At 36.4% G+C, this 27,753-nt stretch overlaps 1 protein-coding gene across 4 annotated transcripts in view; it reads left to right on the forward strand.

Moving 5' to 3' along the window:
* The window catches only part of CYRIA (CYFIP related Rac1 interactor A), a 56,041-nt gene that overhangs the window by 14,430 nt on the left and 13,858 nt on the right, over window positions 1–27,753 (forward strand). The window contains exons 2-4 of one of the 4 annotated variants that reach the window (XM_034060364.1): window positions 311–361; window positions 2,066–2,215; window positions 20,374–20,453. In XM_034060364.1, the coding sequence (XP_033916255.1) occupies window positions 20,384–20,453 (70 nt within the window). In that variant the 5' untranslated portion in view covers window positions 311–361; window positions 2,066–2,215; window positions 20,374–20,383. Of the gene's footprint in view, window positions 1–310; window positions 362–2,065; window positions 2,216–18,439; window positions 18,531–20,373; window positions 20,454–27,753 lie in introns of those variants that run through there. The other 3 variants (XM_034060362.1, XM_034060365.1, XM_031043933.2) reach the window with 3 other exon arrangements.

Genomic DNA, 27,753 nt, shown 5'->3' on the forward strand with positions numbered 1-27,753 from the left:
CTTTCCCATGTAAGCTGCATCATTCTCTGGAGACTAAGTGTGCTAAACATGCTGACAGTAGTTCACTATCCTGATGTGTTGTCCTATGGGTTCGCCAGCCTGTGTATTGTACTATTGTACTGTGTACGTTTGCTTTGGGTGTAGCACATGGAAGAAGATACCTTGCAGCAGTACTCGTTCCTTAAAAAAAAACCAACAAAAAACAAACAACAAAACCCAAATTACTATGTTTTGAAGACATTTAAGTAACTTTTCTGACTTGTTATTGAGTTTCATTAATAATGATTCTTTTAAATTTTAAAATCCACAGATTGCAGCCTCTGTCTAAGTATCGGGAAGGATCTGGATAATCTTCAGCCAGGTTAGATTCAACTCTGGTACTTTTCTGTCTTTCACAGAACAGCTGTCTATCAGATTTGAATGTCATAAATGATAATACACAGACTCCCTTGAAGAGCACCCTGTTATGTAGCTTTACTGTTGCACCTAACTGGTCCTTTCAAAATGCAATCTGGGCATTATAGTCTCGTTTTGAGGTTTTTATTTGTTTGCTTTTGTTATTACAGAATGACAACTGAGAATTATTCTTGCCATGTACTTTTTTTCACTTAGTCCACTGTTTATTTTGAATCATTTCACTGTTATCATTCTGGTCTGTGTAAACCCTTGGGACAGAATTGGCCTCGGCAGAGAATGGGAACTTGTTCTTATGCCTTTTGTAGTTCTAATTTGTGGGGTTCTTTTTGTGTTGGTTTTTAGTTTTTTTAGGCCTACTACAGCCTTTTTTTTCCCAAAATCTTGACCAGATTCCCATTAAACTCTCTGAATATAAGTTCTAAGCACCCTCTGTTGCTACAGAAATGGAGAGAATTTGCAGCCAGCAGCGAACTAAAAAAGGGCTGAAAATAGACATTTTCCCTCTAGAGAAAGGGAGTTCCCTGACTTGACCAGCTATTAATTGGTACAAAGATTTGTTTACACAGAGGAGCTATTCCTAATTAGTTCCCTATGTGGGTGCTCTACTTGGGAAATTAGTGTTACATTCTGATTTAAGTTAATATGCTTTTATAATGAATTGTTACAATTTGCAGCAAGGAACTTATTTTTAGGTGGTTAAAAAAAAAATCCTACACCACCCCACTTCTGAGTTTCAAAAGATCGTTAGACAACAGTCAAGCACCCTTGCTGTTTTGAAATTAAATGAATAGAAATCCCTCATTAGATTAGAGCCAGGTTTTGGTCATTTCTATAAATATACCTGCACAAACACAGTCACATGTTTTCCAAAGCCAAAGCTTAATTCGGCTGATTTATAGACCTGATGGCTTGACCTCTGCTTTATTGTAGTTGTGAGGATAGTAAACCCCAGAGTATTTGGGAATAGTGTTTGTGGAGTTACATTAGCATTGTTGAGGCTATGGTTGAAATGGAAGTGCACTTGTGAGCTTTTCTGTAATGGATTTCTTAAGTTGATTCCATGTTTATTCTGAGAGCAAATTTACATCTCCGTAAGTTTTTTTTTTTTTACTTAGAGTTAAAAAAGTAATAAGAATAGCTGTTCCCGTAGATCCTTATGAAGGACCTCTGTTCCCCTTGTTTTAGCCTCCCTCTACCAACACTTGCAGGAAAAAAAATTGTCACTATTTAAATTGCATTCTTTATTTCAGTAGTTTCAAGATTGGAAAATTAATTTCTGAACTTTGAACTGCTTTAACCAGATCTATGTCAATGTAAATATTGTTTGAAATAAATACAGCTTTTGCAGTAAAATGCTAAATGCTTTGGAATTGTATTCTTAGTTTTGATCTTTCATTATTACTTCTTTTAATTCTTAATATAATGCATACTAGTGACAGTTTGCAGTACCAGTGCTGGTAACAGCTCACTATAAAACCCAAATTAAATATGTTCTGTGGAATTATATAGGATAAAATTTAGTTTAAGGACCTGATCATTTCAACTTGGCAGCATTTTTGATCGGTACTGCTGCAAAAATTTTTTGGATGTTACAAATATCACTTTGAAAAAAGTAATTTCTGATTTCCATAAATATTTCCTTTTTAAGAGAAAGTCTCATCTGAAATTAGGAAGAGAGGAAAAGCACAATGATTCCAAGTGTAATCTTGAATGTTTTTCATGACAGACGGGCGTTGAATATTTAGCATCATTACTTCTTTGGATTTCTGAATGTGAATTGGAACCACTGTATTTCTAGGTAAGACATAACCAAGTGGTCTTTTTAAGTACCCCCTTTCTTTTTTACATGAATTGTGAGAAAGCCAAAGAGTGCAGTATGCTGGACCTTACGTTGTACAGAGTGTTTATCTCTTTGTGGAATTAATCCAATGTTAATTTGAGATTTTAAAAAATAACAGTTTAATTGTTCTAAATGTTTATACTCCTGAGTGAAACCACACCATCAGGTCTGCTTTGTCTCTCTATGTATGGGATTTAATTTTATCATCGGATGTGTAGTTGCTTGATTAGTGCAATGCAATTCAGAGTGGCAGTTCAGTTCTGTCTGCCCCTTCTCTTGCATCAACATCATTCAGAGTGTGCTGGTTTAGGTATTTTGCTGCTGAAAAATCTATGGGATTGCAAAGACTTCTCAGAGGAATAAATTTCTGACAGTTTAGACCTCTGCAGCAGCCAGTGTGGACTCAAATGTGTACTGGTGTCTATGCAAGAAAATCAGTGACAGTATTTGCAGCAGAGAATTGTTTTAGTGGCTTTTAAGTTCTTGCTTCTCTGCTCCAAGAAAAGGTCTTATACATGAGGAAGACTATGAAAGGGTTGTGAACAGCTGCAGACTTCAGTATCTGAGAAGGAAGCAGAGGTTGATAGAGAAGTGCTAAAAGGTATTGATCTGTAGGCATAATCACTGAAGATTACCACTTTCTTAGTGAAATCCTAGAGGTCATGCCAATTTAACTACTTGTGTTTACCTGCATAGATATTGGGAACAGAAAGGGGATCTCATTGTCACACTTCACATGTGGCCAAGTCGTTGGTAAGCACTGTGCTGGGTCTCCAGGGCTACAACTTGCAGACATTAGTTCTGCTGTTTCTGACCTAAACTTGCTGCTGTTTGCCAGCCCTTTCTGGACTGCTAGGAAATGTGAAGCAGCCATGACGTTTGAGCTGGGTAGGTGCAGCCTGGAACACTTAAAATCTGAAAAGGAATGATATCTTACTTTACTGTTGGAAGTAAGGCTATGCAAAATGGTGGCTTCCATCCAGTGGTTTCTTATAGAGAAGGGAACCATCGAGTATGGAGAGGACTCTTAAGCTAACCCTACTTTATCATAGAATCATAGAATGGTTAGAGTTGGAAGGGACTTTAAGGATCATGTAGTTCCAACCCCTTGTCACACACAGGGACACCTTTCACTAGACCAAGTAGCTCAAAGCCCCATCTAGCCTGGCCTTGAACACTTTCAGGGATGGGGCAGTAACAGTGAGTGCTGTCATTAATTCAGCTGCCATGAGAAGCCTCCAACCAGTGGTGCTGTGGCAAATGACCGCAAAAACTTGATTTTTTTTTCAGGTAAAACCAAGCCCAGCGTGACAGCAGGCCAACTGGCTTTCTGTCAAAGCAGGTTTGCAGTAGCCAAGTGAACCCAGGGATCGCAGTGGCAATCTATCAAAGTAAAGGTGTTTGCTGATCATGTGGATGCTTGTTCAGAAGAAATAAAACTGCCTGGGGAGGTGTTTGGAAGGTGCAGAGAATTATTAATTTAAGACCATAAGGGATTCTGGTGAATGTGGAACCTACATGGTTGAAAGATGGTGATATTCCTGTTTTTCACTTCACTGGATGAGCAAACAAACCCAAGTCCAGGGGAGGAGGTGGATGTGAGGGGTGGAAGGAAAGACTTACTAAGATGAAAGGCTATAGTCTTAGTCTTCAGTTCCTGCAGTATAGATTATTCTGTTTTACCTTGTAAAATAGTGAAGTGATGCTTGTAGGGACTGCATACTTAACCAGTGAAGCTACTTTGTGTATTTGATTTTTATTCTATATTTTCTGTTTTAAGAGGCCTTCCAATCTTCTATTTTGTTACAATCATAAGGAATTTAAAATGGGAATTATGTATATGACACCTATTACATTTTATAAAGATAGGATTTCTAGTAAAGTTTAAGGCCCATTTTACTTCTTAAATGTGGGATGATATTTCTGAATTAGAGAGAAGAGGATCTCAAAAATGTTTGCTGTTCATGGGCTTATCCACCCTTGCAGGGGGGAGAAAGATGAACTGAAGAATGATTGTGGAGACAGGACAAGTGGAAAGAATGAAAGTTAAAAATGAGTGGAGATTCTAATGTGAGAGAAACAGGAAGTTATAAGAAATGAGTATCCAATGAGGAAATTGAGATTTATTGACTATGGATTTATTTAAATTTAACCCATACAAAGTTAATATTACCACAGTGTAGTTCACTGCTTTCATTAATTCAGTTGGTTGGAAAGAGTTAACTGGTAGGAGCTAACACTGGTGGGAAATTTTTGAAGTCTGAAGTGTTTGCTGTTGGAGACCTTTGACTAATATTAAGACAAATAATTTTTTTCAAAATGAAGCTCTTATGCCTTTAATGACCTTAACATTTGACTCAGAAGACTGTGGCAAAATGGGGACTGTAGAAGCATCTAAACGGGTTTTATTTTGGAAAGAAAAGGTTCTGGAAATCAAATCTTAATGTGACAGTGACAAGCCAATAGTAATTTCTAAATGCTAATGCAGCAGAAGAAGTTCTTTGTGCTCATAGCTGTGAGCTGTTTGAATTGTGTTGAAAGTCTTACATGGTAAGGTTTTTCATTTCTGTTGGTGCAAAGAGAAAGATTAAATCTCATAGACTGTGTTTAAAATTACCAGTATCCTTTACAACTGTTTTGAATAGTATGACATGAAATATTGTTTTAATTCTCCATAATTTGAATTTTCTTATCAGGTTAAATATAGGTATAACTGTTCACAGAAATGGTTTTGTGTGTACATATGCATGTCTATGCTGTTCTGTTAATGTTTTTTAAATGACCTTAGGGGTCAGGAGAACATAGAGAGTAAACTAGTTTTCATTTTCAATTCCCTGTTTTCTAAGAATACTTAGGAAAGTTTCTTAATGAAATCATATGATAGTGAACAGAAGAGATGAACTGTGATGATACTTTTCAGGTCTTTGGGTAGCAAGCATTTTTTTTTGGGCAAGAATTGGGCATAATTTTCTACTAAAGCCAGTGTGAGCTTTTAAGATGAAGTTAGAAGTGCAGAAAGAGAAACACTGAAGATTAAACCTAATTCACACAATTAAATGGGATTCCTGGATTGATGCTTAGGTGCCAGAATTAATATCTAAACTTAAATCTATGGAGTGAATTTGCACTTCATACACTGTGTCCTGTAGCATCACTGCAGACCATGATATCTAACTATTATTAACTTGTACTGCTTCTTGGCTACCTTGATAAATTGAGGAGCACTGTGGTTGTAGAACTTCAGAATGCATTTCAGACATTTTTTTAGAAAATATTTGGAAGTTCACAAGAAACGAGATGTTTCATATCTGTTACTGTGCAGACTTTGAAAAATGTTCTTTTTTTTATGTTGACAGAATATCTTATGCAGATGTGTTCTGTACTGGCATGAGGAGTACCATGTAATGAAGAGTTTTCAATACAGATTAATAGTTAATTCATTGCTAGGTGTTGTACAGATTTATATTTCAGGGAGAAATGTGCAGAAAGGTACCATAGTAACGGTATTTGCATTGTTGGCCAGATGTGTTTTCCAAAGAACTGGGCATACTCAATCTGGAATTCAGCTTTAGGCCTGATTTTGGTCGGTAGTGGTAGACTGTGACTCAGAGCCTAAAATTAAAATGCTTTTCCTGAATTTTGCATTCTCAAAGGAGGATGGTTTCCCGGCAGGTGTTAATGATGAGGCATTGCTAATTTAAGGCAGTGAAACTTACTGGAGTTCTTGAAATTAAGAGTATAATTTTCCAGAAGTAGCAAAAGATGAGATTCTGTTGTCTTCTCCTGGAACATAGTTCTAATTTTCCACCAGTAGCAAAAAGTAAGGTTTTCTGTTATCTTTACATAGAATAGAACCATAGAATCAACGTACGTTGATTTAAGATCATCATGTCCAACCTTTGCGCCAGGACTGCCACTAAATGATGTCACTATTTTTTAAATAAAAAACACTTTCAAAGATATTTTTGTGTCATGAAATTTTTTTCTTTTTTCTTTTTTTTTTTTTAACTAAGTTCACCTTCATTAACAGAACTTGCTGACTTCCTTCCTCAGCTGCAGTTCTTCCTACACTCAGAGGTCAGAGAAGAGCAGCATCAACAAGCCACACATCTGGCTGTCTCTCTTTCCAACTGGAACAAAGAAGCAATTTTTTTAATAGCTTTTTTGAGTTAATTGTAAACAATTTGGTTTTGGAGTCGCTGACTTGTAGCAAATGTTTGTCGTAGGCGGATGTAGGGAAAAAGGACTATGTCCTAATGCAATTCCTCTGTGGCCAGGAAGGGGAAAAAAAAAATCACTGAAGAAAAAAAGCCAGGAATGTCTTGATTCTTGTAGCGTTAAAGTATGCTTAGAATTTTGAGTGCTTTATAGGACATTTCACAAACTTATAATACATGCTTTGAGGCAGAGAAACAGAAGTAGTTGCTCATTTAATTTTTCTGTATGTTTGTGTCCAGTAATACTGATAATTGTCTTTTTCCGCTTTTTTTTCAGTAGTATGAACAAATTGACAGTGATAAATGACCAGAGAAAGCAATAGGAATGGTGGGGGTGGAGGGGTGTGTGAAACTACTTTAAAATCAGAATTCTGTTCTAATACTTTTTTTCTTGTATTTATACTGTTCCTAAATGCTTTTTTCCCCCCAGTAAACATTTCTCAAAAAATTATTTTAGAGTTACTAATCCTTAAGTAACATTTTGAAAACTAATCCTTAAATAATTAGTGAAACATAGTACTTACTTTTCTAATTATTGTATTTTAAAAAATACCCTCTAGCAATCAGTAGCATCAGTTTACGTAATCTATTAGGATTACTTTTATTGAAGTGGTGTATCTGAAGTAGGCAACTGGTGTGACTTTTGTGACTTTCACACTTCACAACAGGAAATACTGGAATTGTTGATGTACAGCACTTCTGAAACCCCAGCTACTTTTAAAATGCCTTATTATACTTCTCTGTGCCTAATTTGAGCTCATATTACTGCAATATTTTGATGGCTTTGTTCAATAAGTCTATCATAATAGTTTTATTTCTAACCTGACCATCGTGCTGAATGCCAATGTCTTGATATGAAAAGTAAATTGGTAATGCTGATTTACTAATATATTTGACTGTTTGGAACGATGCCTAAATTTATGACAAACTTCAATAAAATAAATTGCCTGTAGGAGGCAAAATGCACTGTACTGTGATTACTTTTTGTCAGATGTAGGTGTTTGAGTTGATAATGCCACTTAGTGGATAACAGCATTAACTGCAGCCTTTTTGTAGAACCAGATCAGGTAGCAGACAGCTATCTTGATTTATATTGGAGTTTTCCTCCTGGCTAGAATATGCTGATCATAGCATGTTTTCAAAGAACCTTTTATTATCAGCCCCATTTTAGGAATCTTATGATAGCCAATTCCGTTTCTGAATGAAGTGTATTAAAATGTAGGAATCATTTATTACAGAATTTTAAACTTCTTACAGGAAAATAGAGAGCTTGTGTTTAATTTGGTTGGAAAAGTTAACCATTTTGGTCCTCTTGCACTGTTTCTTTAGGTTAATGAAACTTAATTCGTAGTAAGGTGATAATTTTGGTGTTTAGGCAACGCTTTGGTTTAGCTCTTATAGTTTAAAGATTGGTGATTGGGCAAACTTTGAACTAGAACAAGCTGATTCTTCAGGAGTTGTAGAGGACATGATTAAAAGTAGTTATTACCTTTTTTTGCATGGCAGTATAAAGGGCATATACAAAATGGGAGTGAGTATAGGACTGGCCTGGGTCCTGTTTTAGTTGGACTTTGTAGGCTTCACATTTTGAAAATCAGAAAGGTGAGACAGATACCAAATATCTATTCCACCACTGTTATTTACAGTTATTACTTCCTGAATATATTTTATTTATAAGGATTCTTGTTTGCTAAGTACTTTGGATGGTAGTATTTGATTCCAAATTTATATATATAAAAATTCAAGCTTTTTGTCTGAGACCAATGCCTCAGATAAATCTACATATATGTAGTTTAGATTGTGTACATGTATGTATTTTTTCTAATATCACTGTATTAAAAAAAATCTATTCTGTCATAAAAGAATACTATCCTCTGCAATTTACTCATTTCTTTATTGAAGAGGTTTTCTTTACTGTTGAGACATATATTGATTTAGGTTTTTTCATTCCTTTTGAAACTTTAAACTGTGTTCTTCAAACTTTTTCCCCCTAAGTAACTCCGATTACGCCTATCAACCCTCATAATCTTCAGTCACTAAGCATTTTTGTGCTTAATCTCTCAGGCTTTTTTTGAAGTTTTCAGTTAATGCTATTTTTGTTAGTAAAGTCAGTTGAATAAATTGCAATTAAAGTAATGATTGGCTCAGAGGAGAAGGAAGATGTAATTCAATTTCCAGGCCTGTCTCAGTGCAGAATTACAGGCTGATTGTATTAATGATAAAGATTGAAAGACAATACAAAGACTTTTATTGGCTTAAGTAACAATATTTTTCAGGTAGTCTTTATCTTCCATTTGTTTGACATGAAATTGAGAATAATTGAGGATTATCCCATCCTCCAGAGAACTCACATCATCTAAGTCATGAGCTAAGAGGAACCTGAGTTTTACAGCTCTTGTTAGTGCTGAAATCAAAATCACAGAGGCATTCTTCCTCTCTGTACGCTGTGCTGTTTTGCAACTGCTTATGTCTCTGGGTAACTAGAAGAGATAATTTTGAGTTGGCAAACAGAAAGCTTTGGTTAAGTGGATTGTTTTCATCTTGACTTTGTTAAAGTTTTAATCTTAATTTTTTTTTATTTTCTTTCTGTAACAAGCAACTAGTTACCAGTTTTTGCTTAGCCATGCTCATTTGCAACTCTATGTATACATGTGTTTGTACATATGTATATTTATGTGTGAGCATGTGTATTTTTTATACAAATCCAGTTTTTCAACAGGGTTTAAAAAAATAATTATTTAGTTTAGAAATTTTATTAGAAACTGTTGAACGTTGCCTTTACAAAGCTGCATTTTCTTTACACACGACCTAATACCACCTGAAAGTGTGGATGGAGAATTAGTTGCAATTAAAATGCAATTAATTAGTTATAGTTAAACCAGGGTTCTTAGATCATTTTTATGCAAAAATAAAACTAAATTTTGCTCTAAACCTATGTACAGGGTCTTTTCTGTAGTTTCTAGTTCTACAAGATATGATTTGCCTTTCAAATCAAAGTATTAAACAAATGCAATAAGAAAATCTTGGATATAACTACCTCCATTTTAATTTTTATATCCAGCAGATATAATCGGCTCCATTTTTGATTGCAGATAGCTGGCATGTTAAAGTCAGCTTATCTCATCCCATGTTAACGTGGTTTTTAGTAAGAGACTACAAAAGGAAAACCAGATTTCTTCTTTCTCATCTTACTCTTCTTCTTAACTCAAAAGAAATAATGCTAGTCAAAAGTTCTTGGATAAGTGTAAATACAAATGGCATTTCTGTTCAGATGGGGAACATATGACTGTTGCCAGGGGCTGGTGCAGCATGTGTTTGACACTGGGCTGGATGTCCTGCTAAGAACACTCACCAGCCCTGGATGTTCACTCTCTGCTCTAAGCCTGGTCACCCATGTGTTGTTCAGCATTCTGTTAGAAATGACAGTTTTCCTAATTTTAGATGCAGTCAGTTATGCCTGGAGAAGAGAAAGCTCCAGGGAGACCTTAGAGCAGCTTCCAGTGTCTAAAGGGGAGTACAAGAAATCTGGAGGGGGACCTTTTACAAGGGTCTGTAGGAATAGGACAGAGGGGGCGTGGCTTTAAACTGAAAGAGTAGATTTATATTAGATATTAGGAAGAAATTCTTTAAGGGTGATGAGACACTGGCACAGGTTGCCCAGAGAAGTTGTGGCCTCACCATCTTGGCAGTGTTCAAGGCCAGACTGGATGGGGCTTTGAGCAGCCTGGTCTAGTGAAAGGTGTCCCTGACCATGGTGGAGGTGTTGGTGAGCTTTAACATCCCTTCCAACCCAAGCCATTCTGTGATTGTATGATAAATTCTGAGTTTCAGTAGGAGGAAAGAGAAAGCAGCGTAACTTCTTTAATGTTGGTACTTGTTCTGAAATGTGGTTATTAAAATACTACCTAGATTAGTTTGGTTTTAGTTTTAAAAGTAAGTGTGGATTCATCCCCTGACATCAGAGCTGCAGCCCCTGCAAAAAAAATCAGTCTGAATGCAAAAATTCGCCTTCAGGCATAGGTTAGCACTGATGACCGACTGGTAGTCCAGGCTAATGACTGGATCTAGCCGTGGCCTTTTACTTGGGCACAAGGGTGGTAAAGGTGTTTCTATGTGAAGCGTGAGTTTTCAGTGCGTGGAGTCGGAACCCCTGGAGTGGTCTCTGGGGCGCGGACCGGGGCCGTAGCAGCAGGGGGCAGCAGAGCGCACCCCGGCTCTGCACAGTGCGCTGCAACAGGAGGACTGGCTTCCAAGAGCCATTAGAGTTAATTACTGCGGAGCCCGGCAGGGTCAGCGTGTTACTGTAATCTTCGGTTACACCTACAAGAAATCGATTTTTTAATTACAATGACAGTTTAAATTCAGCACTGTCCACAGTTCCTTCCTTCTTTATTTGTCCTATTGGTCTGCAAATAGCAGACCTGTTAATGCACCACCCCCCCCCCAGAAAAAAAAGTTGCAGTGTTTTTTAGCAGCTCATCTCAGGGCACAAAAGCATGTTTGGCATTCTGTGTAAGTAATACACATTATTTGTAAATAGATTTACTGGAGAATGGCTTCTTACTGTGTTAGGCACACTGCAAAAATAAAGAATCTCCTTGTTTACCTCATTAAGATGGCTAATGGACTTGTCTGTTAACTAAATACAATTTTCAAGACAGGCTATTATGCGGAAAAATACCATGGATCAAGTCTGGCCCTGTGCATTTTAATAAATTCAGTGTTTAATGTGAAAGAATAGGAATTAATAAAACAATACCAGAAGCGATTTAAAAATGACACAAAGCTAATTAAGGAAAAAAAGAGGGGGTTCATTGGAATTTATACTTTCTGTAACTTCTGCATAATTACAGATTAGTGTTTTGGAGAAAATCTGGCTTTGCTCATTATTCAGTTCCCTCATCACTTAACTCGACTGTGAGAGCAATCTTTGAAAGATTCTAGAGTTTAACAACTTTCTGACCTGCTGTATGGTAATACAGTCCACTATAATGATTAATTTTTTTTTCTCTCCTTCTTTCTGCTTGCCAGTCCATCTGCATTTGTGGATTGATTTGCTTTTTCCTTGAGTGGACTATTTCACGTTTGTGTTTACTGAATTTCTTCTGGATAGCATCTCCAGTACACCAGAGTGATTTTGTGTTATGATTTTGTTTTCCAGAATATTTTAATTCCCTTCTGTCTTAGTGCGTACTTTAATTAGTGACAGAGAAGAAGAAAATACATTTTTTAAAGTATTGAACAAAAACAGATCTATACCACAGATACCAGATACTGTTTAAAAATGCATCCTCTTTTTTTGCCATGAAACTGCTGACAACTTTCAGATTTTCAGTGCTGCAGCAAATTTGTGGTATTAAATAACATTTCCTCTTTTCTCATCTCCAGCCAATTGACAAGTTTTCCATCTTTATATATTTCTTCCTTCAATTCTTCTGTATGCTTATACAGGCATATTGATTTCTAAGTCTCTATTTTGTCCATTTGAATAACATGCTGTGTATTTTCTTAACTGCTGAGTTTCCTGTGCTCCCTTATCCCTTAAAGTAACTTTCTAAAAGACCTATTCTTTCAGATATCTGAGATTACTGGAAGTGCTTTTTTGAAGTCATGGTCTTTTAGTTTGCTGGTTTCTCCTTGTTTAGTAACTTCTGCTGGTTGTTATTATTTTTTCCTGTATTTCCATCATTGTATTCAGTTAATTCTCCCCATATCAAACAAGTCTAAAATAGCCGTTCCTCTGGTAAATACTTCTGTGTTCTAGAAAGAGCATTTGTCACTCCAGGAGCTTGTGCAGGTACATGGTTAAATAGTCCTCCTGAAGCTTCTTGCCCAATTCTGCTACTGAGATTCCTCCATAGTTCAGTAAAACCTTTTTTACCACATTCTGGGGATTAGGTGGTCTCTCAGATTGCTGTCTTGGGGTGGTATCTGTTCTTTTGTCTTGTACCCTTGCCCAGAGACACATAGGAAGTTTTTCTTTTTCCTTTTCCTGAAATTTTAAATAAAAAACCAAAAAACACCTAAGAAAACAAAACACTCCTCCAGTCTATTCTCAGTGGTTTTCAGAATATTTTTTCTATGTGAAACTCTTGCTATTTCCATCAACAACATTCTAACATGAATTGGTCAGCAGTTTTAATATTCTGTGTAATGAAGTAAGCAAAGACCACTATCATAAAAATGAAAGTGTTTTAAATTGATAGCAACTAATCCCTGAAAAAGGCCCCTATTTCATCTTTAATTCCTCAGATTTTGAGCTATTGATACGCAGTCAGCCACAGCTGTGTTAATTCTAGTAATGTCAGTATGTTTCTTTGATCAGAATTAATTGTCTCCCAAGTATTGTAAAGTATTGTTTGACTTCTCTCCCCTCTTCCAAAAAGGAATACTTGTAAAGACTGCTTCAGGTCCATATTTTGTAGATTTTTACCATTTAAACCAGAAAATCAAATTTAGACAGCAGAATGCATTGTGTCCTACATATTGACACACTCAGATCACTAGCAAATATGCAATAATAAATCCAGTCACTGTAGGAATTGTCTGGGTTGTCTGATATTAGATGTAATGTTTTCCCATTTATATATTAAAAAGAGAAGTAAAATAGATGAAGAACAAAGTTAACGTGCAAAGACTTACTTCCATTATCAAATGGCACAAAAAATAACTTGAAAATAAAATCACTTGGAGGAATGTCTTCACCATAGTTGCACAAAGAACTAGAACATGATAGTTTTCATCTTGTCTTCTTGGACACTTGCCCTGGCTTTTCTGGGGTAAAGTACAAAATACTCTGTGTAGCATAGTCAGAAGGCTGAATAATTGGCAGTGATTAATAGGCAGAAGGAACCAGCAATATTTTTCCCTCTTTCTGATTTTTCACCTGAGAGCCCTGTTTCTGATTCTGTATCTGAGAATGTTTATGATCTAGAACAAGATTTTTCACTTATTATATTCACAAATGTTAAAACCAGGTACTTTCTCAAATGCCCAGATATTTTTGAAAAATTGAGTTAATCTCCTTTTTCACTATGATTTTGGTGAGAGAAGATAAGGACAAGGAAACTTCAAGAAGATGATGATGTGGCTGCTCTTCTCTTAGAAGAGTTCAGAAGAACTGGGTCAAACTTCACCTGAAAAAAACAAAAGGCAATGTTTTTGGTTTGAAGGAAGAAGCACTTAAACTAGCCAAGCCGTTCTGTTCCTGTAAAATGTATCTGTCTCCTGTGTATCAGTTTGGTAAACATGAGTATCCTGCTTTGCTTACCTAACAGCATCCATTGATAGATGTTTCATTTACTGTGTACAGGGAAATTGTGTCCCTGTTTTGTGTACAAGCATTTGTGCATGCATCGCCATGTTCCGTCAACATTACTGTGCACTTGGGTGGAAGGATCAAAATGCAGCAGTGTTTTCTCAATTTCAAATATAATTGTATTCTAATTATTTAATTGGCTTCCATTCTGCATTTTTGTTGGCATTTTTAATTTATTATGAGCTATGAATCGAATCCAGATACTTTGTTTGCCTGGTTCTCATCCTTTCATGATGGCTTTTCTGAGTTATGCATCTTGAAAATATGTAGGAGTTCTGCTCAAAGTATGTTCAGGTTTGAGGGTTGGCATATAGAAAAATCCCCCTGTGAGTATATTGTAAGTTCACCTAAGGTAAACCTTTGGGGTTTATTTACCTTTTGATTTTAGTGAAACCATGAGCCAAGCTCTTTAATCCTTGGGGCTACTGGTACTAATATTGTTGGCCAGCTCTTTTAACATTTTATGATTAGTGAAAATTGTATTTGTCATTACACACTATTTGTGAACTCCCTTTGACTTGATTCACCTTTTTTGTAGGGTTTGTGTCCTGCAATCTGTATATCAGTTAACAGCAAAATGGCTTGAAGTGTTGCTTTTCTAGTAACTGTAATAAAATAATTGTTCAAAGCAGGTATGATTCTTTTTATCTTGGGTTAATATCACCTTGAACAACTTTCTTCTCATCTTCCACTTTTCACTTCTTTACATCTGGTTTTGGGTTTGAGTTTTGTTGGGTTTGGTTTGGTTTGTCTGTTTATGCTTCACCTGCATAAGACATGTATAGCACTTTTTTGTCTTCACTTGAGCGTAGGTTGATTCTTGGTGCCAGTCTTCCCCAAGCCTGTAGCATTAGAGAGGGTTGCTGTGGCCCAAGTGCAGGACCTGGCCCTTTGTCTTGTTGAACCTCATACTATTAGCTACAGTCAGGTGCAGCCTGTTCAAATCCCTCTGCAGAGCCTTCAAGTCTTTACCAGATCAGCACTCCCAGCCAACTTGGTGATGTTTGCAGATTTACTGAGGGTGCACCCAATCCCCTCATCCAGATCGTTCATAAAGGTATTAAACACAACTGGCCCCAGTACTGAGCTGTGAGGAGCACCACTTGTGACCAGCCACCAACTGGATTTAATCCTTTCACCACCACTTTGTGGGCCCAGAAATCCAGTCAGGTTTGGTATCCCGTGAAGACTACCCCCATCCAAGCCATGAGCAGCCAGTTTATCCAGGAGAATGCTGTAGGAAATGGTGTCAAAGGCTTTAATAACGTCTAGTTAGACAACATCCACAGCTTTTCCCTCAGCCACTAAGCAGGTCACCTTGTCATAGAAGGAGATCAGGTTAATCAAGCAGGACATGGCTTTCACAGGGTCATGCTGGTTAGGCCTGATAATCTGGTTCTCCTGTATGTGTTGTGTGATGGCTCCCAAGATGATCTGCTCCAGTATAAGGTATTGTATAGAAGCAGGACTAAGGAAATGCCAAAATGCAAAAAAAGAAAGCTATGGGTAAAATAAAACTTAGGGAAACGATATGTAAGGAATGTGTAAAACACAGTTTTCTGCAAGATGCGATTCCTTCATTATATTTGGCATCATACTTGGATGTATTTGGAGCACTGCACCGTTGAGTGGCAGACTGGAATTTGGACCCTTTGGAGAGATTTACAAGAAGGACAGTGTGACTGGTCAAGTATAATAAAACATGAGCTATTGTGATTGAGCTTAAATTAGTTTCTGAAGACCTTTAAGAATACTTTAGACAAACATCTGTGCAGAATGACAGAGCTGCTGCTGTTCCTGCCTTGGGGTCTAGATAACCCCACCCCTAACTCCAATGATTTTATAGCGTTGCTGTGAACATTAATCAGAGTGCTTCCCTGACTATTCCTGACTCCAGTACTCTGCTTTTCACAGCCGTAATCATGGGATGGTTTGGGTTGGAAGGAACCTTAAAGATCATCTAGTTCCAGCCCTCCTGCCATGGGCAGGGTTGATAATATTCACAGGTTCTTACCAATGATAAAACCTGTTCTGTTGCCTGACCTCTGCAGAACTCCACATGCCGATGATGAGTGAGAAGTAGGGGGGGGGGGGGGGGCACCCATGGGAAGGTGCTCCAGTTTCTGCCTGTACCTTTGCTCTGGATGACACTGAGCACTGCAGCATTCCAGTTTTCTTGGAGCTAGTCTTACAGAAATAGAGATTAGTTTGTTTTAATATGCTTACTGCAAAGAAGGGGAAAAAAGACAAAAATGTTGGTAATAGTGTTGGCAAATGCAGTTAAAAATTATTTTCCTTTCTCTCCCAAGCAAAAAACAATGGGGCATTCAAGTTTTCTTCAAAAAAAGTGGATTATCGTTGTTAAGAGATTTCTGTGTTTTTTGATCAGGGTTTCTTTATTCATTTTGGGTTTGTTCCTTAATAGAACAATACCAGTTTCTGAATATTGGACCCCTTACAAGCATCTTAACAAACTTTGTGGATGAATATCACAACAATTTGGAGTCATGCTTTTGACCTGAGAGATCTTAAATTCAGATGTCGGTGTTTTTTTGAAACCACAGTTAATTATTTATTTAATTATATGTGCAGTAGGGTCAGTTCCACTGCTTTAAAGTTGCTAATACACTTAGTACAGTACAGTTCCTCAGACTGTGAACTGAATACCTGTCCCTACCCGCATAGGTGTGCCATTATTATTTCTAGAAGTTATTATTCCTTTGCTGTTAACACTCCTAAGAATGACAGCTTTTATGGAAGTTACCATTCTTAATCATCCATTGCCGTCTCTGAACTTGGGAGCCTCTGTTTCCCTGAAACACCAAATGGAGCTGCTCATGGGAATCCTCCCATCCCTACATTTTTAGGGTGATGAGTTTAAGCAGTAGGTATTTGCTGATCCAGCTCATTTTGACAAAAGCCTTTTAGACTGTTTGTGTAAGCAGGCAGAGTTAGGAAATAGTTTCTATCAAAGGAGCACTGATGAGCAGCAAAGGGTTGAACTGGTGAATGTATCTTTTTTCGCCACCATGAGGTTGCCTACTATACCTTCAGTGTAGCTACAGTGCTGGTGGTGAGTTTCAGTTGGTATTGATTAAATTAGTCCTGTAAAGGAATAAGAAACTAGTATTTCTCTAGCAATTTATGTGGTAATATAGCTATAATTTAAAAGTAATACAAAACACCACACTTCAAAATTGTGTAATTACTTAAAACAGTGTGTAAACAAAGAGTTAACTAACATGATTCTTAGCTTTGGGCATGCAATATTTAGTTGGTAACACCTAGTTTCTGAACATTTACCAAACTTTCAAAACTGGTTCTCAGTATCTGATAAATACATACTTCACTATATTTTCATTATATGTATATAAAATTCATGGCTGATTTTGGTTTGGTTTTGGGGATAGTATTTATCACAATTCAGAAGTAAATGGATTGGTTTAGTGGGGGAGAAGGAATTTGGTCTCCTATCTGTCAACAGTAAACTGTCAACAGTAGCTTAGAAAGTTCCTTCTGTATGCTTATGCAATATCCTAGGATAAGCTTTATTGGTTTGGAAAACATGAAAACACAAACATCATTGTCATGTCAACATGTAATTTTTAAAGCATACTGTTGGAATTCTAAGGGATTTGGACACTAAAGAGAAGCTACTATCATTTTGAAGTGCTGTAGCAGCAATATTTTTTTTCTATATGCATTGAGTCTCATTTCCACATTTAAACTGATTTTACAGTAAGTAAAATGCTTTCCAGTTTTAATGAAATGGAATTTATGCTCTTAAATGAAAGCTTTCTGATTTGTTTCTGTGCATCAGCTGGGGTTTTTTTTTGCACTTCTGTTGCAGCCACAGTATATATGCTGATTGCTCAGAACTTATATCATTAGTTACTTTGAAATCTCATTAAAAATTATCCTGGAAGTGACTTGCAACTCTTGAAATTTGGAATACATCACTAGAGTTTTCAGGGAAAGACTATTTGGAAGGTCCCAGTATTGGGAAGCAGCAAGCTATACATAATAAAATAATTCAGTTTGGGGCAAGGAATTATGTTTATAAACACTTCCATCAAAGTGAAGGTTGGCCTTTTAATATGGGGTTAAAACCTTAGCTTTGAATGATGAGTTATAGTTGAAAGTGAGTTTCTTGGAACTAGATCCTGCTTTTAGTTTTGGTGTTCAGGAAACCTAAAAAAATTATTTTGTATCATAAAGAAGTAAAGCATGTTTAGCAACTACCTGAACCATATCTTCTAGATGTCAATGTTGAGTATCACTGGGTTTTGGATTGGTGTATATTGGAAATGGATGATGCCAAACCAGTGCCTTTGAGATCACTGGAAAATTCAGGCTGACCATGAGAGTGTGTATAAAGTTTGTGGCAGGGTTCTTGTTTGATACTTGTGACTTAAGTAGCTGAATCAGTTTCTGCATGGGGATTGAAAGAAAACTAGATTAAAATATAGAACAAAAGTTCAAGAAAAATACTTAACACTCAGAAATCTCCAGAGCACTGATGTGCTGTACTTCTGTAAGAAAGATCAGAAACTAGAGCTTGGGCACATGGCCTCAAGCTACTTGATGCAAATGAGGGAGCATATCCTCAGGTTTTTGGCAAAAAGGCTTCCTCGCTGTTCGAAGCATATACTGTCAACTAAACCAGTCTCTGGATGCAGTGCTAACTTTGGCAGTAGAAGAAATGGTTGGAAACTCTCAGAAGATTGAAGGCAATGAGGTAAGATACAGCTTAAAACAAGTTGAAAGTGAAAAATCCAAGTTGACTAATTTAGCTTGTGATAGTATTTCATAATAATATAAATTGTTTCTTCTGAGGTTATGAAAATGAAAATAAATGTTTGCACAGTATCTTATCTGTTTTACTTGATGCTGATAAAATGTGTTACACCGGTGCGATGAAAGTGTTCAAATTATTGAAGATAGAAGTTTTAATGCTGTATAAAATCTGTTGCTCTTTTGTATGTTTTCTCCCTTTGTAGGCTAATCAGAAAGTCAGACTCAGCTCATTCAGGGCAGATCTTGTTCTGAAAGTAAAAGTGTATTTTTTTTTCGTTTGTGTAAATGGATGTAACTTTATGACTAATGGCGAATGTTTCTTTAAGATTCAATGTTGTATATGCAAGATGTTGGTAATTGTAAAGGGCTTGACAGGCTGCTCACTGGATTTGTTCTGGACAGAAAATTTTGAAGAAGCATTTAATGCAAACAGAGCCATTTGTCTAACAAAAACCTGTTTTACATGAAGCTGCATGCTCCGAACAGATTATTGATTAAATTTATATCATCTTACGGACTAAATAGGGCTGCTTTGAAATCTCTAAGCCTTACATTACCTTCCTAGATTTTCCTGCTATAGAAATATATCCCTCACATGCATATAGACATTAGGATTGGTTGATGATACGTTTATTATACTTGGGGGGAAATTTGAAAAAAACATAGTCTCCTCATATAGAGTATCAGGCATATACATGCTTAGAATAATTTTTCTGTGGTCTGACTTCGGAAGTGAGAAGAAAGTTTAACTAAAAAATACATGAGCATCAGATGTGAGCCCCAAGAGCCAAGGTTTAAGAGTACTGAGAATATTTATCTTTGAGGCAAAAATCAGTTTTCAATTGGAGTTTTAAATCTAAAATTACATTTTTCTCCATCCCTCGAGGCAGACCTCTTCATCCTTATATGTGCTTTTCATGATTTATTTTTTCTTCTGAGAAAAAGTTTGCCCTAGGAAGACATACTTTTACATAGTTTCAGAATAATGTATCTTCCTAAGGACTGTACTGGTAAAAAGCTTCTTCAAATCTCCTTCCTTCTTGTCTCACACAGAGACTTGCCTTTTCAAGAACTAGTTGGTTTTCCTTTTGGGAGTTTTTCATAACTTCAAATGCAAAGGGTTCCAAGGTGATAAAAGATAGGAATAACACACACCAAAAAAAAATGAAAAAGATAGTGGATGAGCCCTTTTCTGTTTTGTGTGGGTATTTTTCCTCCAAAAATGCATGCATACATTTTTACAAGTTAGAACAAACTTTTTAGCTTTTATTTCTGATACATCTTTGCAGTAATATTTTATAAAACCATGTTGATTAGAAACAGATTTTTCTTCCCCTTAAATTGAATTACTTTCATGAAATAGCATATATTTCTGCTAAAGAGCACAAACAAATTATTAAGATGTCTTTTTTTACTTTGGAATGTTATTCAGTAATCTTGAATCCAGCAATTTATAGGATTTACAAATACAGATACTGTTCTGAGTTTGTTCTTCTAGCTCATAAACTCATAAATATCTGTTTGTTCTCTGTGTTGTTATACTGATACAACATTTAATTTCCAATTTGATTAAAGAAATTATTTCTCTTGTTTATCTGAGGTCTTAGTCTCTATGTCCCCATACATAAATATTATAGAATTGACCATCAGAATGTATCTTATGGTCCAGAACTTGCCAAAATATTTAATATATGATGCAGACCATGTCAAGCCCTTAGTTGTAATTAGTTATAGTATTCTAAGTTTACATATATAACTGTTTACGATTTTGTTGCATTTACTAGGTTTGCTGGGATGGGTAATCTTCTTAAGGTCCTTACCAGGGAAATTGAAAACTATCCACATTTTTTCCTGGATTTTGAAAGTAAGTTCAAACAATAACAAGACAATGAGAGAATCTTTTCTCTGACTTAACAGCAAACTGAGGAAAAACTTTTAAAACCTGATTGCTTGCAGTGTGTATTTTCCAGCACAACCAATCTGTCCACGTCCTTCTCTTTAAAACCATTTTTCACTCAGGACTCCTTTTCTCTTCCTTTTCTATTTTTCAGGAACCAAATGGGAAATCTTTTAAAAGTTCTCACTTGCACAGAGCTTGATCAGGGGCCAAATTTTTTCCTTGACTTTGAAAGTGAGCAAAGCTTCTTGCCTGGCTTGCCTTCTTTGCTTATTATTTCCTAATAAACTGCATGTGCTTACGCATCATAAAGCAATTCAAAAGGGATTTGCAAACAAATCAAATTACACTTCAACTGAACAGTGCTTTTTGATATTTATCAACCATACAAAATTTCTTTAATTCATTCTGAGAAGAGGTGGGGCAGAAAGATAGATATGGCAGTAAAATCTTGCCTTGAATTAGTTTCAAAACCCGAGCCATTGTTAAATTTGTATATGAATGAACTTGACCTCAGCTTTCTTTAGAAAATCAGTTTAAAAAGAAAAATTCTTTAAGTTGTTTCCTTGAATGGAAATATATGTTGGAAATAAAAAGCTGAAAAAATATAAGCAGTGGAGGTGGCACAACTTTTGCCTGGTTCAGTGATTATTTAACTGGGATTAGTATAGTCTCTAAAAAGAAGGGAAGTGGTCAAAGTGTATGTGCTTGATTGCATCTCTCTTAATTGCATGGTTATCAGTTTGCAAAACAGTGTTCCGCATTCTAATTCCCTTTTCACATCTATATCTGATTCAAATCTATTTCACTTTTGCTGGTTGCAGTTTCCCTGCATGTACTTCCAGACATTGTCTTGGAAACTGGTCATCAAATCTTTAAATATGGGTTTAGTCTTAGATCACTACTGCTATGAAATGATTTTTATTTAAAATGCTAATGATGTGTGATGTTTTGTCTCTTAATAGCTTCATTCTAAAAAAAAAAAAAAACCCAAAAAAATTTTGAGAGAAGCCAGAGTTTTTAAAATAACTTTGTTTTGAAGTATGGCTTAAGAGACAATTTCAGGTGATTATAGACACACATTTTATCACCTTGAAAGTTTTCTTGAATCACTTATTCCTGAATTATTTTTCTGAAAAAAAAAAAGTTACTGACATGATATGAGTTTGTGTGTGTGTACACACACTGGAGCACTGATTCAGAAAGTCGTCTAAACACATACCTCATGAAATTGTTCAAACATGCTTTCTTGGATGAGAGCTGGAGCATATGACTATAACTTTGCACATCTCTTAATCTTCTCATTTAGATGTTATTTACCTCATTATGAAGAATCAGTTTTAAATTATGAAAAAAAAGGTTGATAAGTTGGTTTGGGTTTAAGAGAAGGTACCGTGAGCCATGTATCCCTTTTTCCTTCTATACCATTTGAGAATTTTATTGTACACCTAGGGTGTCAAACCTTTATCCAAATCACCACATCTCTTTCTTTTTTTCCTCTCAAACATTTGAAGGCTTCAGTAGTGCTCTGTAGCTTTGCCAAGCTGTTATTAAGGTTTTCAGCTGCTCTGAGCTTTCCAGGTTTCATGAGCTCCATCATGTCCTGGATGGTAAGAAAGTGCTGCTGACCCAGGCTGCAGACGTGGCAGGAACAAGAAGTCTGGCAATGGGAAGCCTTTATGGCATGGAGGTGATAGTGAGAGGGGAAAATACCTGGTTTATTGCTTTGGCAGTAAAGATTGCTTGGTTTGTTTCCCGAAAGTGCACTGCCAAGAGCTGAATGGGGTGAGGCACCCTCTCCCACTGGAGGTGACCAGTAGTTAGTGCAAGAGCATGGGCATGCTAGTCAGGTACGTCTGCTTAGAGAGGAACAAAACTCATCTCCAAATTTCAGTGAATTTGATGCAAGTGAAAGGTTAAAATGTTTTACTTGTGAAATAAAGTTCTGGAGGTTTTTAAGGCATGAAATCTGTATTGTGTCAAAGGGATGTGACTGAAGGCATCTGTAGTTTTGTGCTTTGATCTCCTTTAATTAGCCCTCATACGGTGTAAAAGAATGGATGCTTTTAGTTAGCGGACATAGATAAGAGCCTGCTTGCATGCTTGCTGGATGTGTGAGTGACTTTCTGTGGCCTGATTTTTCAGTTTGAGTTAATGGATGAAAATAATGACTACAGTTGGCCATTCAGAGAATAAAGGGGTACGTGGAGTTGATTGTTTAGTCTATTTTGTTACTTGTGTTGGCATATCGTTTTCTACTTTTTGTGCACTTTTTCATAGCCATAAGTTGAAATCTCAAAGTAAATATGTCAGTACTACTTCTGAGATATGTTTGCAGAGGTTTTGGATATTCCTGCCCTATTTTGCGGGTTTTTTGTGCTCTTCATTTGGTATGTATTCTACCGAAAAGGAGGGTGTGTGACATACTTCTTTCTGATGTGTGTAAAATGTGCCACACGAATACTGCTTAAAAACACTGAAATAGCCTTTATTCTAATTTGCAGGAGTAGAACAGATACAACCTGTTTCCATGCCTCAAAAATCAGAGTTTTTGTGGGTTGGTGTTGGTCAGAAGTGATACAAGTGTTTATAGACAGAAAGTGGAAAAACATTACCGTGTTAACTTCATTTGACAGTTGATTTTCTCTGTGCTGCTCCAAAGGGAATAGCCCATGGGTGACAATTTACCACATAGTCTCATACCCTTATGCTAGAATTGAAATGTAGAACTACACAATTGCACCCATCGTGAATGTTAGCTTCATGGGAAGATGAATGTACTAAGAACTAGCGATTAAACACACACTCCTGCCCCCTCCCAAACTTAACATTCTCTCCCCCACTTACTAAATACCCTTCCACTCAGGTCAGGGGGATGTGGATGATGGCATGGTTGGAAGAGCCCCAACAATGGCACATGGATGGAAACAGAAATGCAGGAGAGGAAAGCAAACAGTTGTACAGATTTATATATCTTAGGTCAGTCCTGAAGCTACACAGTAAGGTTAGTGTAGTAGGTTTTTATTCAGTTGCTTTCCCTTATTACACTTAACTAATACACATGTCATAGGCAATATGTTGTGAGTTGTTCTGTGCAACAGAAATTACTGTGAGTTATTGTTCTCCAGGAGGACAATCTGGCATTGCATCTTTTGAAAAATGCCATTATTGGCTTTTGAGTTTGTTTTAAAATATACTTAATTACAAGTTGCTTTTCTTCTTTTGTGTGCTCACTTTTCCCTTAAATACTTTTCACCAGCCTGAGGTTTTTTATATTTAGCCTTAGTCCTTTCCATACATTTCTTCTATGCAAATCTTGAGGTCTTGAAAAGTGGGAAGGTACAAACAGAACTTACAAAAATAAGTTTTCTTACCTAATTCAGAGTTGTGGATTTTTTTTCTTCAAAATCTTGTGCTATAGTTGAAGATGAGCAAAAGTCATGAAAAAGAAGTAAGTTTCAAATTTCATCTTCCAGTTGTTGGGGGGTTTTTAATAGCTATTTTAATTTTTCCCTTGAAAAGTTAGGCTACCAAAAAGATTATGTTTAAAATTATCTCCTTTTCCCCCATTTCCTGCAGATGTCTACAGCATCAGTTGTAATTCTTATGATATATTTTACTAGCATTCTTCTTGTTCCAGATGGGGAACCATGTTTTGTAACTCCATAGTCATAATCGAAAAAGCTTGGACCCAGCATTAGTTTCAGTTAATGCAGTACCAGCAGAAGCAGTTCTGTATGGTCACCAGTAGTCATTTCAAAGTTAAGCAGTTACTCTGGATCTGTGCAAAGAGAAGCAATTTAAAGATCCATTTAGTCCAGCCTTGCAAGACAACAGTGACAAATTGGAACAGTGGTAACTTCAGAGAGTGATATGGAGAATAGTGTTTTCCTATGCAGGTGAAAAAGCATTTTTTTTGAGGTGAATGCAAACTATCTGCACTCAACCAAATTACTTTATTTTTTTTAGGGTCTACTGAAAGGTTAATGTAAAGAAAAGGAATCTCTTAATTCCCAGAAAGTTTTACACTTGTATCTTGGTATAGGCATTGTTAATCGAAACGCTACATACTGGATTGATTATATACCACTTATTTTACCTTAATACCTTCTTAGTTCTGCACTAAAAAATAATGTTAGAAAGAGTGAGTAGATGGCAAATCTTCAGAGTCTGTGCATGTCAGCATTTCATGAGCCCGTAGGACAAATTCTCTTGAAATGGATTTTGTCAGTTCAAGAACCATTTTGTTCTTTAGATTTTGACCTTGTTTAAAACACTCACAGGTAAATTAATTCTGGATATTTGAAGCTCTTTCCACAGTAGTTTTCAAGTGTTCTTTTTTTGCAGAAAATCTGCCAAATTACTGTTGCCCATAGAGAGTCTATTTCAGGCAAAATAAATAATTTCACATGAATTCTTGGAAATATTTTGATGGTTAAGGTAAAAAAAATATTATCTTTTTTGTTATTATTATTTTTAGCTTCAAATACAAAAGTTTTCAATTATTGGGAGAAGGTGTCCTCAAATGACACCTTCAGTACCATCTTCTCCTCAGATAATAAACAGCTTTTGTAAGACCAAACTCTCTTAACCTCAAACTGAGCAGGTTCCCTTTTTTCCCAAATATTAGGGGGCTTGTTAACTGATCCTGATTTAATCCCCCTTATACTCACAACAGTCAAGGACACTTATTTTCTAGGATTTCCCATCCCCAGAAATATTAATGAATTTTTCAGTTATCATTGCTCATTTATGATTAAAAGTCTGTTATTATTAGAACATGTCTGGCAGCAGAGCAACTGCCCAGTTTTTGCATAATAGGGTATTAATACCCTCGTTCTGCAGGTGCAAGGATAGAGATGGATTCTGTTTCCAGCCAGGTGGAGGTTAAACTCTTGTCTCATGTGCTATAGGGAGTACCCTAAGCAAAAGGCAATGGCTCAGTCAGAGAGAGGTCTGTCCACTTCCATCACACAGCTGAAGCCTGGCACTGATATCCCTTGCACAGCACCATGCCTGTAGCAGGTTAACAATTTAGGGAGCTTAATTTTGTTATAGCTAGTTCAGGAAGTTTAGATTCAAAAATCCATTGTAGGGTACTGCTTCTACCTAATACTACTGTTTTTAACGTATGGAGTGTAGAAGATTCTGATACCCTCTAAAAAACATTATTCAGTGTAGTTGTAATCACTTTCATCTTTTCTGAGGACATAAACTAGCTTTTTGTCTAGTTTTTCCTAGATTGGAATAGGAAAAACCACTGCCATGGTGACAAACCTTAAATAAGACTTTAGCATTATATGGTAAAACAGACTTACTGCCCTCATAACTAGTCAGTGACTAGCGAAATTGTTAGCCACCTTCAGCAGTGGATAGGAGAAGAAGAGCTGAAAGCAGAGTCTGGGAGGCATCTTGTTTTATTCACTCTTCTTTTGCTAGGCTGTCAAGGCAAGGAGTGTGTTTTTGATGTGTTTTTGACAAATACGATTCCACGTTCATGGAAATGAAAGCACTAACCAGCTTCTGTGGGAATCCTAATCTGCAGACAGTTTGAGGGGAGAAAAACGTTCTATGCATCTGGTCTGCATTTCAGATACAGAAAGGGTGTGTAGATTAGATGCGATTTTTAGTACTGTCTTACCTTTTCATACAAATTAATTATTTGGATATTATACTTGATTTTGCATTGATAAAGGCTTCATGTCCTTCTTACATTTAATCTTGTCCTATGAGTATTAATGTATTACCTCCATTGCAGTTTCTGTTTCTCTGAATTCTTCACTTGGTGAAGAATGAAAACTCAAAACTGTTCAGAAAACTATTAGGGTTTATTTTTGAGGGGGAGAAAACAAAACAAAGTACAAGTATTTGTCTAGAAAAGAATGATGGTTGCACATTCATATCCCACCAGACACCTGAAATACTTAATACGTCCACAAATGGATTGTAATGGGTCCACCATTCCACCGTCTTTTAATGGAAGTCTGAATCAGAATAGAATCATAGAAGCCCCATCCAAAACTTGAATAGACCATAAGTAAAGGTGAAAGAGAGCATTTATTCATGGAATGGATTAATTGTCATATCCTGAGTATTTCTGATGGAGCCAATGAAATTGCATTCCTCCCCAGAGATAAAATTTTTGCTAAGTAAAAATTTCCTGATAGAATCTATATATGGTGAAGTCAGGCATGGTCTGACTCTTGAATTAATTTGTTAGAGGATTCATTTAGTTGTCAGGTTTAAGATTTGCTTTAGAAAGATTTAGGCAAAGGTGAAAGGTTTTCCTATTTGTCTTATCAAAGACAGTGTACTCTGAATGCTAACCATGAATACTCAGATATCATGAAATGCAGTAAGTCTGGTGATTTTGATAACTTATTATCAAGAGGGCTTGCATTCAATGTGGATTAGTCAGTTCCTGTGGTTTTGTTTATAAAGTGGCTCAAATTGCCTAAATGCATGCTGGTTCTATGGTGGTATGGGGTAAGAGGAGAGCACAACCAAGCAGTGATTCCATGCTGTGATTCAGGAATGGCATTTTTTTACTCAGAACAGGTTTTTGTATTTTTGGAATTGAAAACCAGTTTTAAAAGCCAGAAGCTGTCATGAAGAATTCTATATTCCTTTTAGTTGTTGTTGCTGCAATTACTGTTATTGTTGTTGACAGCGAAATGAGATCTTTTTCAAAGTGATTGATTACAGGTATTTTAGTTGACCGTTTTTGGCAAGATCTTTGTAAAAATCCCTTTTGAAACATGTCCATGATCTTATCAGAACATCTGTTTGCATAACATATATTTCATAAGTAAGATGCATGGGTTTTTTTAAAAAGCCTGAATCATCCAATCTTTATTTGTAATCTAAACACTTTCAGCACTTTCAGCATTAATATAAACTGCTTCTGCAAGTGCAAGCTAAGCCTGTTGCTCTGTAGCTTTTGCAGCCCTCTTCCTCTCCCTTCCCTTTCTTTCCCTTTTCCACCCACCTACTTTCCTCCTACTCCTACTTCCCCAGGTGCTGAGATCCTACAGAAAGCTTAGTGGGTTTCAAATTCTCAACCTTCCCCCAACTCCTAGAAGATGAACTGGGAAATTTTTAAAAAGACTAACAATAGGGGGTGTTAATAAAAGTAATTTTCAAGTTCCAAAATGCTGAGCTGGCTATAATTTTTTAAAGTAAATAAATGATAAAAAGTAACCTAGAAGCACCTTGTTAACCAATCCGTGCTTCAGGTGACGTGAACATGCAAATTTTACACTTATGA

The sequence above is a fragment of the Melopsittacus undulatus genome, chromosome 3 (genome assembly GCF_012275295.1).
Source record: "Melopsittacus undulatus isolate bMelUnd1 chromosome 3, bMelUnd1.mat.Z, whole genome shotgun sequence".
Classification (NCBI taxonomy): Eukaryota; Metazoa; Chordata; class Aves; order Psittaciformes; family Psittaculidae; genus Melopsittacus; species Melopsittacus undulatus.